This window comes from Lepidochelys olivacea (genome assembly GCF_965140295.1).
Source record: "Lepidochelys olivacea isolate rLepOli2 genome assembly, chromosome: 26".
NCBI lineage: Eukaryota > Metazoa > Chordata > Testudines > Cheloniidae > Lepidochelys > Lepidochelys olivacea.
Window position 1 is genome coordinate 6,314,298 of NC_140436.1, and position 21,265 is coordinate 6,335,562.

Consider the following 21,265-nt stretch of genomic DNA (forward strand, 5'->3'; position numbering starts at 1 on the left):
ATGTAAACTTGGGGGTTATTGCTGATTCTTGAGTGGAAGGTCGACATATGGGATGAGAGTGTTATCTAGTGGTTAGATTACGGGGCTAAGGATGAGGGCTCCTGGGTTCTTTTCCCAGTTCTCAGAGAGGAGAATAATCTAGTGGTTAGAGCCAGGGGCGGGGTAGTGGCGGCTGGGAGTCAGGAATCTCGGGTTCAATTCCAAACTCTGCCACTGACTCACTCTATCTGACCCTGAGTGAGGCTCTTAACCTCTCCATATCTCACTTTCCTGAGCAATCCTGCAAATACTCCAAACCTCTTCACTTGTGCAAAACCTTGGGCTAGCTCTGCCAAGCAACAGATCAGACCCAGGGTGGGTCTCTCGCTCTCTTTCTCTGCACTCAGCCTCATGTAGGAATTCTCTGGCTGGCAGAGTTGGTTTCCATAACAACTTTCGGTTACAAACATATTTTGATAAAAATAAAGTTAAAATAGCAAGGCTTTGGTGGAGTACAAATGTTCTGGATTCTCTCTCTCTTTTTTGCTCTCTCTCCCCCTCCACCCCTTCCCCTACAATGGGGGGAAAAATAAAGAAGTAAAACATTCCGTTTGAAGGGCGGTATTTTCTCCCTTCTTTCTCTCTCCCCACTGAATACAAAATGAAAAGCCTTGTTTACTGGATTTCTCTGTAAACTGGTTCAGTCCCTGCCTAGTTACCTGATGCTCTACAGTATATACTGGATAATGTGATAAATTCATTTCCAATTCACTGCATTATTCTTTGAATATTTTAATGACTCATTGAATGGAGTAAAAAAAAAGCCTATTTCAAATGAACAATTATGCTGCATTAGAGTAAAGGCTGATTATATTTAAACACTGCTTGCATGGATAACGGGACATATCGACCTCTGCCTATAAGAGCTAATTTGGCTCTTATCTCTAAATAATTTTACACTGCAAATTACCATGAAAACCTAAAGGGCTTTAAAAACATTCATCAAAAGGTATTATTCCACTTTGTAGCAACGTTTTTATTTAAATTATTTTGAACGGGAGTGAAAGCATCTCTCATGTTTGACAATCCGAGAAACAGCGTAGCCATCACTGATAAGGGAACGTAGAGCTGTATGGCAGAAGGCATTCTATAGATTAAGCCACTAAAAGTAACCGTCGGATAGTGGTAATGCTTCGGACTGAAACCCACACCTCCAAAAGGAAATTCAGCATGAACACCAAGACTTGGTGGAGTGCCAAGGTATTGTAGAACATATAATGGTACTTAGCACTTCTCTAATGGTGTCCCTGTGAATAACTCAAAGTGCTTCAGTGGCTGTATTAGTGGATTAAGCTTTCCCGGTGGATCAGTATATACTCCTTTTTGCAGATGGAGAAAGTGAGGCACAACAAGGCAAGGCGATTAGCCCAAGGCCACCGAGTGAGTCAGTGGCAGAGCTGGGATTTAAGCATAGATCTTCAGAATCACATTCATGTGCTTTAACTACTATCCCATGCTTCCTGTCCTGGAAGCTAAGGTCATGGGCATTGCCTACATGCAAGTTGATGATGTATACTAAATTGAAATAAGCCCCTTTTAATCTGAAATAAGAGAGTTTCCACACTCAGACGTGCACCAAAATAACAACAGGTTTGAATTAAAACCACTAAGGGTTTCTCTACGAATGAAGATTGTTCCAGATTACGGCAGGGTGAGAATTTAAAGTGCAATCGCTATTCTGGAATAGCTCCATGTGTAGACAATCCCTAAATCATTTCAGTGCCAGTTGGTGTGCAGACAAGACCATAAATAGAAGCTATCTGAAGCAGAGACTTTAATTTACCAGGGAACGGATTTTCATTTACACCAGGGGCCAGATTTCTAAAGGTATTTAATAAGTGCCTAACAATGCAGCTAGGCATCCAATGAGCTTTGCAAAATCAATAGGAGCCAGAAATATTCCACTAGTTGCTTGGCTGCATCTTATGTGGTTAAATACCTTAGGCACGTGTAGTACCTGAATACCTTGGTCCCATTACACCACACTGACAATATAAAAGGGGCATTGAAGCAAGTGTAAATGGCCCTGGTGTACATGAGATACAGTCCCTATGTGTCTGTACAGCACCTAGCCTGATAAGACCGCAATCTCTGGCGTCCCTTGCTGCTAGTGCAATATAAACAAACATTAATAAAGAGCTTTCGACTGGATCCAGCCCTGTTTCTAGTCACAGACTCACCATAGTTAGAGACGGAAAAGCGCAACTTGGTCCCACTTTGCCTGTGCCCTGGAGGCCAGTGCAGGATTCTTCTCTTCAATCTATTGTCCTGGGCTTTATCTAGTCCAGTTATGTGAATTAGGGATGAGAGACCGACATAAATAAGAACACCCCCTCCTTCCCCAGAAGCTTAGCCCCTCGATAGAATGAAGACTCTCTCAGCCTTGTTGGAGGTTCTGAACTCGTCAGGTAAGCAGATTATCACCCTCTGCCTGCCCCCACCCACCCGCTTATGCTTTCTGGTTGGGAATAGAAACAGAATTGCCAAAAGTGTCAGAAGAAAACCTTGCCTTGCCATTTGGATGGACCCACTTTGCCGAGAATGCAGCTTTAATCCGAATCCCTCCCTGATTTCCTTTAGAAACTCTTTTATCTTTGCAAAGATGACAATAATTAGTAAAAGCTAATGCACCGGAAGGATCTGTGTACAGAATGGAAAAAATGAGCTCCGGCCTTTTTGCATTTAGTAAATATAAAAATTAATGAGAGACTTTCAGGACCCTGTTAGAAATGCAGAAGGGCTCCTGTGAAAGATTTTTTTTAAAAATTGTACATGAATCTCTGCAATTATTCTGAATGCTTTATTTTTTTAGCCAATTAGGAAATGCATGGAAAGTATTAATATCCTATTTTAATTTGCTTAATATTCCTATTAACAATAAAAAGTCTAATTAAGGTATCTGTACAAAACGCCCTTAGCAGTAATTTCAGAGAATAAAAGAGGAGAATGACTAGATATTTCTTCTTAAATGCATGCTGCAAATTAATTGATATCTTAATTAGACTTTAGTACTAAGATTATTAGTTAGATTGAATCAGAGCTGAAACACCTAATCTTTAAAAAATAAAATAAAATAAAATAAAATAAAAGCAGGCAAGAGAGAGAGAAACAAGCTGCTCTTCTAAATGTTGTTTCTCTAAAGAAACTGATAATGCAATGAGAGAAAGGTTGGAAACAATGTAAGGGAGTTAGCACAAAAATCATAATAATGCTTCCTCCTTCTCTTGTGTCTTCCATGCCAGAATCTCACAACACATTCACAAATTAAGCCCCCTAATGCTCTTGTGAGATAGGCAAGCATCGTTACCACCATTATCGCACAAGGAGGTTAAGTGATTTGCCCCAGCTTGCACACTGAGCGAGTGGGAACAGAATCCAGGCCTCACCTCCCAAGTCTCTGTACCTACAAGACTGTTCAGACAAAGCAAAATTATTCCTCCTATTTGTTCTCTCCCCTTGCCACCAATGTAAATTCTCATTGATCATTTTCTTGTGAGAAATTTGATCCGTGAATCGCATATTCTTGCTACTTATCCCTGGGTCGGCTCCAGGACACTGACTCATGGCAATCCATAAGTGACTCAAATATGTGTTGAGATTTTTGTTTTATGATGGTTTTATTTTCCTCAGAAGTTTCTGACAAGGTGACTACCCACAGCACTAGAGAGGGAGGTCTTCTCCAGACAACCTGCACTACAGAATGCAAAGGGTGGTTTTTAAACAAAGATGACATTTACTTTCCCAACCAATACTTGCATCACGCTAAAGGAAAGGGCCAGAGAAACGACAGTCCCTGTTCTCTGATTGATGAAAGTGTAAAAGCATTGAAAATAAACCTTACCTGAGTCATCTCAACTGGAGAAAATCCCAGAATCTATGGTAGAACTGGTTGAAATGTTCCATTGCAAATATAATTTTGACAAAAAATGTGGAAAATTTTAGTTTTGGTTGAAATTTTAAGTTTTTTATTTTTTTTTTAAAACGAAAAAACTTTTTTTTTCTGTAAAAATATTAGGTTGTCAGTTTAGGTTCCCCCCAGTCAACAAAAAGTTTTTATGGGAAATTTTGAAAACAATTATTTCTCCAACATTCTTTACAAATGATTAACATTTTCAGACCAGCTCTACTGTAATGTATTGGGTAAACAACCGCCTACCTGCCTTAATAATCCTGCCACTTTACATTTATATGGCAACCTTTCACCCCAGAGAGTTTCACCTACAGAACCACAGAAATGCAGCTACCTCTGGAGAGGAGCATACAACATTTTACACACAATTTGAGAAGGGAAGGGAAAGCAATTTTTGGCCAAGAATACTGGGTCAAACCCTGGCATGTATGAAAAGCCCCAGACAGAGGCAATCAAAGCATGGGGAGTGGGATCTCTGGTGGCCACACAGAACCCGTTTTGTAGGGGCTCATCCAAAGGGGGTACAGGGCCTGTGTGCTGTACAGTTCTCAGTGTACTGCATCCAGCCTAGGAGGAGGAAACACTGAGAAGCCTCTGCTGGGATTTGAACCTGGGGTTCCAAGGAAATACAGCTGTGATGCATAGGTCGCTGATGTTAAGAGCTGATGTAACAGCTAAGCTACGCCCCTCCTCCTGGCTTCTAAACTGAGTTACCGGTCTCATCCCATTGCACACACCAACTGTTTTTTATGCTCATTTGTTCCATGCTGAATGACTGATACATACACAAACACACACTTGAGAACATCTCCTTGGGGGAGTAACTAACCACCTTGAAGCAGACCAGCTGTTCTGATTCCCTCAGGTAACTGCTCAAAATACACTCACCCTGGGCAGTACAAATAAATAAAAGACAGGGATTTCTTGGTGAGTTATGAAACTCACAGTGATAGGATACAGAGGGAAGTGCTGTCTTGCTGTTACACCCTGTACTAAGCACCAACCTCATGCCCCCACAGCATTAACCTGACCTCCTTTCCTCCATAAGCTCTGCTTTTAATTTGTATTCCTGACGCTGAGAAACCCCAAAGCCTCCAAAATCTGCTCAGGGCCCAGCTCCTCAACCAGCAAGCCAGGCAAGAAGATGGGTTTCCCTCAAGTTCAGCTGTATGAAGCCAGATTCAGCATTGAAGGAAGCAGGTGAACCAGCATCCAGGTCAGTGGAGTTGCAGCTGCTCCCATCCGAGCTAAGTTTGGCCCCTGGAATTGCACTGTCTGCGCCACCCATCCCATCTGCTCCATTCTCACTGCATTCCACCTGCTGCATACTGGCGCTCCAAGTCACGTGCAGACAAAATGTTTATCTTCCTGAGACTCTGGGCTCAAAGTATCAGGAGGTGACAGAAGCAGAAGGTGCTCAGTGTAGAATACCTGTGATTTCCCTTCCCCCAACTGCTAAGGTTGTATCTCCATCTAGTCTACAAAAGGAGGAGGAGGAGGACAAGTGGGAGCTGAAGAAGGGGCATTAGTGAGTTTACGGATTACTAAGCCCTCGTTCCTCTGTGTAAAGCTCAACTTTATAATACATGGAGAGTTGGGCAAGGCTTGTTTCCAGGTTTTCTTCTCTTTGTATCCGTGCATCCACTTACGATCATTTGTAACAAGCCCTTGGTGAATGGTAAGGAAACACTGCGCCTGTTGTTCCCTACCCCTGCAAGGTGGCTATCCAAGGCCCAAACCTGAAACCGTACACAGGAATGAACCAGAGGAGGGAGAGTAAGACTCAGAAGAAGCAGTCCTGTAAAGTCTCTTTTTGGGGCTACCCCGCAAATTAGCCCATTGCCGCCCTGCTGACTTAAAAGAACAACTAATCCTTATTTGAGCGCAGGCTAAGGTCTGGCTGGAGGAAAAAGTTAAATGTCACTCAACGCATTAATTTACACACCACTGGCATGATCCTATGTAGGAGAGAGAAGAGGAAAACAGGGCCAGTACTCACTTTGATGTCAATGACAACCCAGTGTCTCCAGAAACGGTACTTCGGATTAGCTCTGTTCGGGGCATCTGGATCCACCATGATCAGCACATACTTCTTATTCTGCAATATATAAAAAAAAAAACACCCGACCTTTGAAACACGCAGGCTTACAGTGCTTTCACAATTCAGTAGTAGGTAAATGCTCTTGGGGGAGAGAGGGCAAAGTAGATGGGGAAGTAGGACTTTGGGATTCTCTTCCTAGCTCTGCCTCTAACTCAGTGAAGCTTCAGTGCGGGTAATACAATCCCAGCATGGACCTCGGGTATGCACTCAGCTCGCTAGCCCACTCTGACCCCTGCACGGAGCTCTTTTAATTGCTGTCACTACCTGCACTCGTTGGATTCAAGCTAGGTTGTGTAGGCTAGCCTGTGCGGGGCTTTTGCTGTGTAGATATACCCACTGTGGGAATTAATCACAGGTTAGGACAGAGTCTGCCTCTTGCCATGTTGTGTCTGTGTGGTTTTTGGGAGGGGGGAGAGGGGGTGAGAGAACCTGGATTTGTGCAGGAAATGGCCCAACTTTATTATCATGCACATTGTGTAAAGAGTTGTCACTTTGGATGGGCTATCACCAGCAGGAGAGTGAATTTGTGTCGGGGGGCGGAGGGTGAGAAAACCTGGATTTGTGCTGGAAATGGCCCACCTGATGATCACTTTAGATAAGCTATTACCAGCAGGACAGTGGGGTGGGAGGAGGTATTTTTTCATATTCTCTGTGTATAAATAAAGTCTGCTGCAGTTTCCACGGCATGCATCCGATGAAGTGAGCTGTAGCTCACGAAAGCTCATGCTCAAATAAATTGGTTAGTCTCTAAGGTGCCACAAGTACTCCTTTTCTTTTTGCGAATACAGACTAACACGGCTGTTACTCTGAAGCCTCAAAGGGCATCAGTCCAGGACTTTCATCAGCCCTGAATTCTCTCTCTCTCTCTCTGCCACCCCCCCGTAACAGTTATATTTGTGTATGATCCTCCGATTAAATGAGCTGTAAAAATGCAACATATCCTATTACTAAGTACTTCACATTAAGCCTGGATTCCTTCTCCTGACATTTTATTCCTCATGGCCTAAACTTCCTCCAAGAGCTTGCAGAGGAAGAATGGGCTTTTGTAATATGTCCAAATACAAGGCACCGGAGAGAATTTTCCCCAACCGTTCACTAACCACATCCTACAGCAGAGTAGCACAGAGAGACGTGCCGTGACACAAGGGGCTTTCCACACAGAGGCCTGCATTCCACTGGAAATGAGGGACAGGATATAGTCTAATCTCAGAGACAGCCTCTCACAGCCCCTGCGCACTACCCTGCTGGGTCAGCTGTGTGAACAGTCCGGAGAGCAAGGGAAAAAAAGTCTCCCCACTGACTAAACAAAATACTGACTGAATTAATTCAGCTGAGCACAGGAGCTTCCAGGGCGGAGCAGGCCGATGAGCTCTCTTAAGTCCAGTACACCTTGCGTCTGGCCATAAGCGATACTTCAAGAAGGCAAAATAGCTCCATAATGGGTTGTAAGTGGAAAAAGTGATTCCAGATGGTTCCACAGGGTTCCAGATGATCCTGCAAACACTTAGATCATTAAGGGACCTACAGGCTAATAAGATCTCGAGATGGATCCAGCAGCCTGCCAGCAATGCGGCGGGCTGGTGGCATCGATTCCCTAGCACACCTTGGGTCAAAATTTCCTACATTGGCTAAGAAATTTTGCCACGTGACTCCCACTGAAATGAAAGAGAGCTGTGTAGCTATATGCCCTTTTCACCTATGAAAGGCTCTTTGGGGCAATTCTGTGTTTGTACCGGACCTCGCACAGGGAGGCTCTGCCCCATGGCTGGAGCTCCCAGGTGTTACCACAATACAAATGAATAGTGATATTATGGCACTTTAACCTCAGCAATCCCACTGGAGATAAATCACGATCCGCCCCCTTTTACAGATAGTGAACGTGCGTCTGTGGGCTTTTCTACCAGCAGAGTTGTGCTGGTTTAATTTAAGGTGTGAACTTAAAGAGATTTAGCTTGAACAGTGCAAAAAAACAAACAAAAACAAAACTGTGTGGACACTTATTTCAGTTTATCTTGATAAATCTATTAGGACCAAGTTTAAGCTAAACTGAAATAAACCACTCATACTGAAATATGGGTGTCCATACGGGTTTGTGCTGATTTTACTAATCTTGTTTCATCCAACTGGTGCAAGCTTGTGGGTAAACAAAAGCCACAAAGATCTTAAGAGATTGACCCAAAGAGGCCTGGTACACCTGCAATTCCCAGGACCAGACCAAGGTTCAAATGTGGGATTAAAATCTGGCAATTCCTGGTTCCGAGTTCTGTTTTCTAATTGCTAATCCATGACTCCCCATACTTAATGCTGCTCTGCACTAGTAGACACAGCCCAAAACATTGGTTGAAATATCATACAATGAAAATATTGGATGGCAACACCGAAACTGGAGTTTATGGGGGAGGGGGGGGGGAAATATCCCAGGCTACAAGTGTGAAGGAATTTGAGTTCTAACTTTAGGTGGGTACGTGGCTGAACGCTGTGTTTGTGAATCTCTTGCTTCGACTTCGGCGCCCAGCTGGTGGGAACAGAACGTGTAGTCATGGGACTGTCATCGTGTGCTGTCCAGGTTAACATGTAGCATTTCTATTACTATTAACAGACTTTCCGCTCCTCACTCCATCTGTTCTTCAAAATAATTGCAGTTGTACAGACCATGCCTTCGCTACAGGCAGGCTCTGGGGAGAGGATAGTGCTTTTATGCAAAAAAAAAAAAAAACTGTTAAAAAATAACAGCAAACACGAGAATCAAGTGCGAGGGAAGTTAACAGCAGGCTCAGAATTTGGTACAGATTGTGGCCTATCAAGGCGGCATTGCACAGAGCCTTGGGCTGGTCAGGCTAGGCCATTCTGTGTGAGGGAAGAGGGGTTGTATCTGTGCCAGGCATGCTGCATTCCCACTGGGGGTTTGGATTTCTCCCCCCGCCCCTCATTCTGACGTAGCAGGACTGATTACTCTGAACCTGGATATGCCCTGAGGGTGGAGCGTGGGCGTGATCCTTCCCCTGCTCCCCAGCAAGATACAGTTAATTCACACTGACGTCAGGGGGCAGTGTGGTACCCAGCCCTAGATCAACACAGGGTCAAGGCCTGATTCTTAGTTACTGTCTCTCTCTGCTTGGGGCAGGGATAGAAGCAGCAGTGTGGGGGCATTTTAAGTCACTTTTGTTCTCCTCCTATCCTGGGGCTGCTCTATCTTACGCTCTGCTTGTCATGCACGCTCCAGCCTGGACTCAGGTGGTACTCCCTACCGTCGGGGCTGGGAACAGGACTCTTACATCAGCTCTGTGGCTGCTGGGCCCACCCGGAGGAGGGGGATTGTCAGGGGGATGTTTCTACCTTCTAAGACCCCTTTACACCGCCAAAGGAACTGAGAGTCAGGCCCTCCACGTGCATGCCATGTGCACCATACAGGAGCCATGTCAAAGCAATTAGCAGCAAAAGGTGAACTACAAACGACTTGGCTCAACTTGGAGCAGAACCATGGATGCGTCTCTCGAGTTCAGTCAACCCCCCTGAGCTGTGCTTTGGGATCATTGCTCTCACATGTTATAGTGACTTGCTGCTTTTGGCTGGACCAGAAACACTGCAAAAACAGTCTCTGTGATGGCATTCCAGCTCTTCCGTTCCAGAGGCCCAGGACACTCCAGCGCCTGCTGAGGATTGCGGGGTGTGGAGTTCCTCAGGGAAGCCTGAAAATGCCAGAGGTTTGTTCGAAGCCTGAGCAAAAGATTCCCTCAGCCAGGAGGCAAAGGCATTCCCAAAAGAATGTTTCCTAATAGAAACAATCCCACACCTTCCAGCCAAAGATAGCAAAGCCTGTCAAAGACATGCAGAAATCTTCTCAGTGGGTATTATCATCTCCCATGCAACAGAGAGGGAAACCAGCTTGCCACTCAACAAAGCAGGGGATCGTTAGATTACAGCATCTTCCGTAGCTGGTAACAGAAAGCAAGAATCCTGACTTCCTGGTTCTGGTCACTGGACCCCCAGAACCTAGGAGTCCTGCCTTACAGGCAGCCGTTGTAATCATTGCATGCTTGCTCCTGAGATTGCACCAGGCCAGATTTTTAAACCCGACCTAGTTTCGCTCTAGAAGTGACATCGTTGCATGCCGAGAACCAGCAAAGGGGGCGCTGGCATTTTAGACTGCCAGCCTGCAAAGGACACAGGAGCCCTGATGCTGGTGAATTATTGTTTTTTTAAACCCTCCTTTGACACGGGCTAACAGCATTAGCTCCTGTCAAGACTCCAGAGAGGGAATCAGCCCAGAGTGAGGCTGGAGCTGCTCAGCTTTCTGGGCATGAATCAGTCCAAGAGATTAATGGAGGGGAGGGGACTCGGTTTAAATCAGAAAACTCCTCAATCCTTTCGCTTCTCAAGAGGAACGTACGTTGTTTTTGCAGACAATGAAGGGAGAATGAGAAGAAAGGAAAGCCATTTCCTAGTGACTATCTCAAATTCTTTAATTTTTTTTGGTATAACTACCTCAGCTTTCCATAGTTTCTCTCCCTTGCCTTTTCAGCAGTAACAAGCCCAAAAAGCTAACGGCCTCAGACCTGCAAACTACCTGCTTGGCCAAGATTCTCAGGCTCTATTCCTTGCTCTGCCACTGGTTTGCTGTGCGTGGTCTTGGGGCTGAGGATATATTGTGCCTGTGCTGGTGGGAAGGGGTGCCGAGGAAATCCCTGGAGACATTCCAGACAGAATTCCTTGAGGGTAGCCCGTGCTGGAGTGGAAGTGGCACTGTCCTTTTACAAGGTGCACCATCTATTCCCATTGGGTTTATCCAACCCCATCTTCTGCGATGGTCCTTTGTGGGTATTTATGGACATCCTTAGACTAATGGCGTGACTCTGCCATGGTCACTCAGGAAGTCAGTAGCAAGAATTGAACGGAGTCCTAGACTAGTACCTTAACCTCCAGGTCAGCCTTCTTCTCTATCCCATGTGGTCCTGTGATTGCAGGGGATGGACCCTGGACACTGATTGTCAAACCACGGGCATTCCTTGCACCCTCTACCTACAGTTGTGCATATCCACAAATGCCCAACCCCTCCGAGACTGCTCTGTGACTCAGTTTCCCTAGCTGTAAAATAGGGAAAACAAACTGACTGGGGGGGGGAGAGAGTTAATTAGTTACCGTCTGTTGAGTGCTTTGATGGAAGGTCTAAGCGTCACGTTTTAGCTGCTAATTGCAGCTGGGTGGAAGCGGCACTGTATATATATAATTATATTTTTTTAAAAGCATGAGCTGTTCAGATTAGCCATCGTTTTGCAAACTTGCTCTGAGCGAGCAAGGACTTTGTAAGAACCAGAGACAGCATGGCAGGCAGGGAGGACTGGGTGGGGTTGGGGGGGATTAACGTACTGAGGATACACTGCTGAATAGATCCAGGGGAGACAGGGCAGCACAGGAATTAAAGATTTATCCAAATGAAAGCAAACAGGGTGTTAAGCAACACACATGTAGAGCTAGTGGTTTCCTAGGTAACAAGTGCACCATGGAACTGCCACATATGCACCGCCTAGTGCATCTCTGCTGGCAACTGAACAATGCAAAGGAATGAGTCAGGGCCTACGCTTGCAAAACACCGGCGGCTTTAGGGTGACCAGACAGCAACTGTGAGAATTCTGGACAGGGGATGGGAGGTAATAGGAGCTTCTACAAGAAAAAGACCCCAAAATTGGGACTGTCCCTATAAAATTGGGACATCTGGTCACCCTAGGCGGGTATGACTCCCCAAAGAGGGATAGATTAAACAGACTGACCCCAGATTGCAGTCTGAATGCTGGAGCAATTAAATAAATATACATGGTGCCATCTGTAAGAGCTGTGAATTGTGACACATGCAAGAGGGGTGGGGGGAGTTGTTCTGGAAAGAAGCGATGAACACAGAATATTTGGGGAGGGGTGAGAGGTGTGCCTGGGCTAGAGCATCAAGAACTGCTCAGGGTGAAACCCAGTCGTATTCACAACTCACACAGGTCCAGCCGCTGAGGTTAACAGACCTTTGAAGTAAATCTGAGCCATTTTAGAAAAAATGTGCAAAACTCAAAGTTTACCCGTCTTTGCTGCAAAACCCGGCAGGGCTCAGTGCAGCAGGCCTAGCTTCACTTTGAAAGGGTGGGTTCATTTGTCCCTCAAATTTAAGAGCAAGACTCAGGTGGGGAGAACCCATGGATCAACCACTCCCTCCCATCTCCCCCAAATACTTTGAAGAAACCCTGCAAAGCAGAACAGACGGGTTTCACGCAGTTCCAGTCTACACCTTGTGCCCATCAAAGAGCAATAACTACCCTTTGCCGACATCGGGTACTTGCAACTTCTCGATCACGTTCCGGTCCTACCCCGTCAAAAATCTAAACTTCTACCCAGGCATTTGCCTCCAGTAACAGCAACAGTAACTTACGCTTATAACGAGCGATCTCATCCCAGTAATCGAGCACTTTCCTTCAGAGTTTTGCAAACCTCGAAGAGTGTGAAAAGCAACTGTTTATAGTACTTAGATGGCCCCATTACTAGAGTATCTGAGCAGCTCACAACTGTTAATGCACCTATCCTCCCAACACACCTCTACGGTATTATCCCCATTTTACAGCTGTGGAATTGAGGCACAGAGAGATTAAAGGGTTGGCCTAGATCACACAAGAAGTCAGCGGTGGGTTGCCCAAGTTCCAGACTAACACTCTAAGCATTGTCCGTTGCGTGGTTGCATGATCGTCATCGCGCTGGGTACATCTGCGCTGCAATCGGGGATGTGACTGCAGCACGGGTAGACATACCTGAGCTAGCTGGGATCGAGCTAGCACAAATAATAATAGCTGTGAAGCTGCAGCAGCATGGGCTGTGCAATCCTATCCAGGAGCCGAGCTACGTATGTGAGCATCTAAGCTCGTGCTACTGCATCTTCGCTGGTATTGTGACTTGAGCGAGCTAGATCAAAGCTAGCTTGGGTATGTCTACCCATGCTGCATTCACACCACTGACTGGAGTGTAGACACATACTAAACGACCCTCAATTCAAGTTTGTCCAAAAAATATTTCCCCCTGGGTGCCAGTGCTGGAAACTCAGCCTGGTATCTGAGAATCAAGCTGGGTTCTTTCTGGCTCATCCCTGGTAATAAAGATTCTATAATAGGCACATAGTGAGCCATTCTGTTGCTCGTGCATGACCAAGAATGAACTCCAGCTTCCTCTTCTGTGGCTAACAGGAGGGAAAAGCAGTAAAAAGAATCACTTGCAGCTAAATAAGCCAGTGTGACTCTGAACACACATAAGGAGCAGAACTGACGGGATTTTTGTAGTCACTTTTTTTAAACCATAGCCTCACCTCAAGTTTCAGGTCCGTATTGTTAACCCAATTTAACAGAAGATAAACAAAGGTGGAACGTCCTGCCTAAGGGGCCAACTGGCAGAATCTGTGAATTTGACCCAGGCATCCCAGCTCGGTCTCTCTTGCTCTAACCACTACACCACACTCCCCAACCCCTCCCTGCACTATACAATGCTTAATGGAGATTTCATTGATTTTATAGGAGACTGGAATTCCAACACAATCTGGAGTGCTGATGAACCATTTGCTAGCCAGTCTACAATATTTGTGCATGCTCTCCCTCATCTCCCCAGGGGCTAGGCAGAGCTAAGCCAGCCAAATATTTATGCAACCTAATGTTCTAATAATAATTGATTAATCCAGGATCATTAAAGTCAGACTCTAAATCTGTTAGAAGGCCTATTCCCAGACTGAGCCTTTACGTACTTTAGGAAAAGGCTTTATTCGCTGTCAAAAGAGAATGGCTTCTTTCTGCAGAGCAGGCTAGACACATTACATTTCTTCTGATAAAACAGCAAGTGCTACATTAAACTGGTAATGTTACTAAAGAAGCAATGGGGTGGGATCTGAGTTACTACAGAGAATTCTTTCCTGGGTATCTGGCTGGTGAATCTTGCCCACATGCTCAAGGTTCAGCTGATCGCCATATTTGGGGTCGAAGGAATTTTCCTCCAGGGCAGATTGGAAGAGGCCCTGGAGGTTTTTTGCCTTCCTCTGTAGCATGGGGCACGGGTCACTTGCTGGAGGATTCTCTGCTCCTTGAAGTCTTTAAACCACGATTTGAGGACTTCAATAGCTCAGACACAAGTGAGAGGTTTATTGCAGGAGTGGGTGGGTGAGATTCTGTGGCGTGCATTGTGCAGGAGGTCAGACTAGATGATCATAATGGTCCCTTCTGACCTTAATATCTATGAATCATAGCATTCAAGTAAGGGGTCTGTCCTGCCCTCAGTGCAGATCTGTAAGACCTATTAATCCTAATGCAGGATGAATACATATATGCAACATGGAGAAACCGCCACAACATGCATACCCAACTCCCATAAACCATTAGTGGGAGACATACGGTGTGAGGGACATCACCCACACTGTTTCATTAAGGGTTTTGTGTGAGCGTTTTAAACAGCCATTATTCCTTCACATAAAGCCAAACCATAAGGACATTCTGGGCTTACCCAAAATGATTATCCATGGACACAGGCTATGAAATTACTTTATAAACTGCAAGTCCACAGGATAAGGGTGGCTGCATTGGGGCAATGGGGGAAAAGAGTGTTGATTCCACACAGATCATAATAAGTTAGGGCCAGATTTTGATCTGAGTTACACCAGGGTAAATCCGGAGCAAAGACAGTGAAGTCAGCGCAGTTATACAAGTGCAATCAAGATCAGAATCCGCCTCTTTTAGTCTTTTCCTGGCACAGTCTATAAAAGGTGAAGTCGGCCTATGTAACATCATACTTAAAACCACAGCAGCAGAGATGGAAAATAAGATTGTCTTGGTAAGCGAGGCTGCTTTCCTTCGCGACAGCGCTAAATTGTCTGCAATTGATGATGATGACGGCAAACATATTCTTTTCACATTTTTCCGGAAATAAAAAGTATATCTAAAAATCTGGAAGGGACAATTCTGCTCTCATTCCCCACGCCCTCACCTCTAACACACAAAAGGAGTAATTGGACAGTTTAGGCCCCGCTACAACAAGCCTGCTGGAGAGAAGTTAAATCCACTAAGTGGCAGCAAAAAGTTAAAACAAATCCCACCCCCTCCCCAACAACAGAGCACCATAACTGAGAGGGAGGCTGGGGCACCTGTTTCTTCAGCTGAGACACACTTTTACTGAGATTCAGAGAATTCACCCCCGAACCCTTCCACTTAATTGTCATTTGCCCAAAGTCCTGAGGAAATGGATTTGGGAACAGTTAATTAGTGAGGACACTACCTTGTCCCCCCCGGTTTCTGCTCGATCACAGGACAACACTCAGAATGAAGCGAGTGTGCCCGCTTGGAAGCAAGGAAACCGCTGTACTAACTGGCTGCGTTTTAGAGACCCTGTGTGAGAGGAGGCGGCAGGAGGCGAGCAGTCCCTGTGACAGCGCCCAGCCTTCCGACCCAATCTCTGTCACACGAGGGGACATGTACATTGGGGACAGTCGACATTTTCTGACAAATATTTTGATGCAAAATGGCACCTCAGTCACAAATTATTTTCAGAGTCCTGCCTAAAAGGGATCGTGCTGGGTGACATTTGAAAACAATAAGAGCATTGTTCCCTGGCCACAAGCTAAGGGGTCAGCTAGGCATTGTAGCCTCTTGTGGGCCCCGCCCAATTTCCCATTGCCTCATGCCTGCTGCAGTGGTTCACACCAGGGCAGCGTGAGTGTTCAGTGCTGCTGCCAGAGGACGCGAGTGCTGATTGGGTAGTGTTTGCACAAGTACAAGGCAGCGGAGGCTCCAGCATGCTCTTAGTCCTGGTGTACGCTTGGGAATAGCCACGGCCAGCAGTTAGTGTAGCTGCACCCCATCAACCCTTCAGTATAGACAACGACTTGAAGGGTTGAGCAGGGGCTGACCCCCCAGTTAGCTCAATTGCTACAACACTGGCTTGCCCTGGGCTACGCTTAAAACTCAGGTCAACATAGTTACAGTGACAACGAGGAGTCTAGTGGCACCTTAAAGACTAACGGATTTATTTGGGCATAAGCTTTCGTGGGTAAAAAACCCACTTCTTCAGATGCAAGAAGAATGCATCTGAAGAAGTGGGTTTTTTACCCACGAAAGCCTGTGCCCAAATAAACCTGTTAGTCTTTAAGGTGCCACTGGACTCCTCATTGTTTTTGTGGATACAGACTAACACGGCTACCCCTCTGATAGTTACAGTGCTCAGGGGTCTGAAAAACCCACACCCTGGAGTGCCATTGCTATGCCAACCTAACCCTGGGGTAAATGTAGCTAGCTCAGTGGAATAATGCTTCCATCCACCTAGTTGCCATCGCTTTGGGGCGCAGGGTTCCTACAGCAATGGAGAAACCCCCTCTGTCTCTGTACAGCTGCACTATACCGGGGGGTGTAGGTCTGGTGCTGTTGCGCCGGAGCGTAGGCGTGGCCTGACAGCTCTGCCTGTTGGAACAGCTGGCCTTTGAGGTCAACACCGCAGGAGCTACAAGAATTGCTGGCCGCCGGCTGCTACGTCAAGGCCATTCCTGAGTGTGGGCAAGGCTCATCTGTATGTTATATTCCTTCCCCCCCACCCCCCGGCAACCTGTTGCTCCTGTGACTGGTCACAGTCAACCTACTAAATCTGACTTCTCAATGCACAGTCCTGCTTGACTCACCAATGGAAGGAACTCCCATGGGAGCCTTCAGTGCTAATGGGGCCAGCCCAATGGCTGTGTGCGGGGTTACAGTGGGGTATAGAGGTTCGCATCTCAAGGGCTGAGCCTTTTTAGATTGCAGGCTCTTTGGGGCAGGGGCCACCTGCTCATCTGTGTTTTGTACCGCACCAAGCACAATGGGGCCCCATGCTTGGCTGGTCCTTAGGCACGACTGTAATAGACCCAACCAAGCACTATTTTTCCTAGAATGCATAGTGCAGGCATCACAGGGGCTGTATAGGAGGCCTCTGGTAGAGAGACAGAAAGAGGTCTGAGGAAGATGTAACCAGAGGAACCACCTGCTAGAAGCCCAGCCAAGTGGCCTGTTCAGAACAAACCCCTCAGTGAAGGTGGAGGGGAAAGGGTAATGAGGGAAAGAACTGCCATTCTGAAGTACCAGAGCGAGCCTGGATCCACGCCTGGCTATGGGCTCATCTTCTGGGTCCAAGGAGGCTGGACCACAGTGGAAACAGCTGGCAGGAGTGGGGAGGCCCAGACACTACTACAATGAAGGCTAGGCAAGGACCTGGAGAGAAGGGCTGGGGGTGAAAGGGTGTATTTGAGACAGTCCGAGTGAGTCCCGTTAACATTCTACAGCAGGCCTGTGACGGGCTGCTTCCTTCCCGAAAGCCTCGTTTTCTAATGTCAGTGCCCCAAGGAGGAGTCCAAATCTTGCCACGTTAGGATACTGAAAACACAGGAACCTCCGGACTGGAGAAGAGCTGTGAGCTGATCAGACCAATTAGGACTTCAGAGGAAGGAGCAGGAAAGCTCCTAATCTCTAGTAAGCAACTGTCTTAAGCCCTGAAGCACGAGGTTTACAATCTCTTCCAAAATATGTTCGTATTAACCATTCTCATTCTGGATATTCTGCTTATCCAAACCCTGTCTGAATCTTGCTGAGGTTTTTGGCCTCAACAGGATCCTGTGGCAACAAGTTCCATAGTGCTGTTATCCACTGAGTGAAAAAGTATTTCCTTTTAGTGGTTTTTCGGGTCTCGCCTCTTAAATTTTCACCGATTCTCCTCTTGTTCTTGTGTTCTGGAAAACCTGCACGTGCATCCCGGGGCTAGTCTGAGCCTGCAGGGCCGAGACGGAGTTCAATGTTATTCATGCAACCACAAGAAGAGTCGGTTCCTGCTCCTGTTGTGCAAGGTGGCAGCAGCGTGGCTTAAACTCTGGTTTAAGCAAGAAGAGCTCAGCCTTGAGTGAGGGTCTCAGAAGGAGGGTTCGAGGTCAGGAAGCAAAGCAGCTTGAGGTTTTTAACTGGTATTCTTTATTAGGTGACAAATATGTGCCCCGCCCTCTACAGTGGCAGGTCTGGCTCCCTTCTGATAGAGAGAGGCTGCAGACACAACCTCGGAGGGTGTGTCTACACTGCACCTGGGAGTGAGCTTCCCAGCCCCAGGACACAGACTTCTGCTCGCAGGGCTAGTGTGCTAGGAGGAGCGTGCAGCTGTTGCAGCTCGGGCTCTCAAGCCGGAGGGGCACGAGGTGTGTACACAGTCTACACCTGAGAACAGCCCTTTTAGCATGAGCCTGGCTAGCACACGTCTGCCGACCCAGGCGTGGTGTAGACATAGGTGCTGGAACTAGGGGTGCTGCCCCGGATTCCATTATATCCAGGGTTTACCGTTTGATTCAATGGCTCTCAGCACCCCCCCTCTGCAAATTGTTCCAGCGCCCCTGGGCGTAGACACACTAAAAGACTGGCAAAGAACCACGAAGGGTTTGCCTGCACAGCAGCTGGGAGGTGCAATTCCCAGCATGGGCACGTGCTCGCTCTGACCAGGCCAGAGCACTATGGTCACGGTGGCATGGACAGTGGCTTGGGCTAGCTGCCCAAGTACAGTCCTGTCAGAGGTCTGAGGTACGTACCCAGACGACTAGCCCGAGCTGTCAGCTCACTCAAAGCTAGCGCGCGTATGTCTTCCCCAGCTGGGAATTACCCCTCCCAGCTGCTGTGTAGACATAGCCTCCCTACTGGGATCATTGAGGGTATGGCCCGGCGAGTTCTCCCGAGAGGTGAGGTCATCACAAAGGAGAGTGGCTAGGCTAACCAGTCCAACCATCACCAGCCCGTACTTATGTGGTCAGGCTCCAGCCAAACCCTTCAGCACAGTGGGCCGGGAGTGAGACAATGGGCCTTTACCCTGCCGTGGAGCTCAGAGTGGAGTAGATGGAGGGGCAGGCCCGTGCTCCGCACTGGGGCTGGGAGTAGCCTAGAAACACGTTTTTATTCCTCTCTTTTCAAAAGGTGCAATTATACAGGAGAACAAAATATCCCCCCCTCACACCAGCTGGGGCTGACTGAGATCCACTCACCCCCAAGCTGGCCATAGGCCCCAGAGCCATCAGACCCTATTTCCCACCCTGGTGCAGAGCCTGCCCTGGCAAGCTTTACCTGCCAACTTTTACACGCCAAACGGCTGCATGAGAAAGCAGGGCCCTCTCCCCATCCAAGAGCTGCATGGTGGAAGCAATGAGGAGCCATTATTCGGAGCTGGGTATTGATGCCATGAACTCCTCCGGCGTGATGGGAGCCACGCGGCTGTGATAATTGCTGAACTCTGTTGCTACCAGACACCTCTGAAAAGCTAAAATGATTTTAAATGCCTAAACATTTTAAAACAAACCTTGGAACAATTCAGCTTCTACCTCCTCGCCTGATCTTGCTCTCTCTCTTCCCCCCCTCCCCTCGTTTTTACGGTTTCGAGAGCTGTTTTACGCCTCATTACCTGTACACTGTGAGTGATGTCTGTCGGTCCTGGAGCTGTAAATACTTTAAATCATGCTTCATTAAGAATATCTCTGGTGCTATTAAAGAGCTATAATAGACAACGAGTTAACAGATGATTAAATATGAACTCCATTTGTGTCAGTCACCAGCTCGCAGGAAGAGGCTTTAAGTTTTTTAAACTCACACTCATTATCTGCTGAAGTGCAGCTCAGGCGGGCGCTGGGCTTGTGAGAGGCAGTTGAGGAAAGCGTGCTCTCCTGGCGCTGTGGAGGGGTTGCTTAAATTAGAGTGCAGCTTGAAGAATCGCTTTCCCCACCCGTCACTTTAGTGCCTTCCTGCAGGATACCCACCCTCTGCTCTCGAGTTTGAAGGGAGCAGCTTGCTTTCTCCATCTCTGGGATTTGTTATTCGGAGCTGACAATGCTGACAGCCCTGTTTCCATGCATACAGTCAAATACCACTTTGAGACACATGCAACAGATCAATCTTTAATGTGTGGTAGCCGGAGATAAATAAAGAGGAATGGGGGGGGGATAGAGAGGAGAGAAAACACGTCAGGATGCTGACTGCCTTACACAGAGCAGGACAGGGAGAGGATGTGAGCAACCCATAGCATCACTCCCCCAGGTAGCCTGTAAAGGCCAAGACTCCAAAAAGCAGGAGGAAAAACAAAGGGGCCAGCGAAAATCACAAGGATGCAAAGCTAGGTGGCTTTTTTCATGGTTTTGACATTTCTATTTTTTTTTTTTCTTTTTTTGCCCCCATTCGAAACAACTTGCATTTGTCATGAATTCACAAAATGTTTGGGTTGAACTGAACCTGCATATTTTGAAAAAATAAAAAAAAGTTTGGCTGAAAAATGTCGCCCCGTTCGAGTCCTGAGTTCTACTCTTTGCTCCGCTATCCATTCGCTGCTGGTGAAAGTCACTGCTGCGCAGCTAAGAGCACAGAGGAAAGCGCAGCAGGCCTCAAGAGCTAGTTATACCCCTGCGACATCCTCTGCCCCTGCGCTTTATGCCTGTACTCTTTGTGGCCGGGACTCTTGCTCAAGAACTGGACTTGTTAGCCACTCACCCCGCTGCGGTCTGGCACACAGCAACTGAAATGCTTTGGTGCTTACCCCATTGTCTTTGAAGGCGGATGGTTGCTACCCCTAGCAGCCAGCCCGCCTAAGACCTATACACCACTTACCTGTCAGATGAAGCTGTCAGAATAGACCTTAACTAGGGCACGTGACCTTTGTCTCCATGTTCCATATGTACCAAAATCGAAGCAATTACTGGTTTAAACTGATTTACATGGCCCTTTGCACAGGGGTGAAATTTATCCTGCATGGTTTTTGCAAGGCACGCCACCTTTCTGTGCCTCAGTTTCTCCCCCTGTAAAACGGTAAGGATGATAAATACTCCATATCTCACAGGAGTGATGGGGAACAAATTAATATTTCTATAGGTTTTTCCATGGGTGAGATGCAACACAAGTTCTTATTTCTTACTACTGAGAAAACACCTTTAGCCCAAACTAGATACATGCGCATTCCTGTCTATCACGTGAAATGCCCTGCTTTCTGTCCCAGCTCACTGCTGCATGAGTACCCAAGAGAGACCCTTAGCAAAGCTGCGCTACTCGTGTGGACCATGAAGAAGTTCAACAGAAAGAGGATGTCCTTCCTTGCCCTGTGCAAACCAGAGGAAGAATCTTTGCCCATTCCCAACGCTGCTTCACTGCGCACCTGCCTATTAGCAGGACCTCAGTGTTCAGAGCACA

The 21,265-nt window shown here is 46.9% G+C and overlaps 1 protein-coding gene across 4 annotated transcripts in view; it reads right to left on the reverse strand.

Moving 5' to 3' along the window:
- PEBP4 (phosphatidylethanolamine binding protein 4) overlaps positions 1-21,265 on the reverse strand; it is a 224,048-nt gene that overhangs the window by 118,525 nt on the left and 84,258 nt on the right. For all 4 annotated transcript variants that reach the window (XM_084615328.1, XM_084615326.1, XM_084615327.1 and 1 more), the window contains exon 4: positions 5,949-6,047. In XM_084615328.1, coding sequence (XP_084471454.1) covers positions 5,949-6,047 — 99 coding nt within the window. The remainder of the gene's footprint in view (positions 1-5,948; positions 6,048-21,265) is intronic.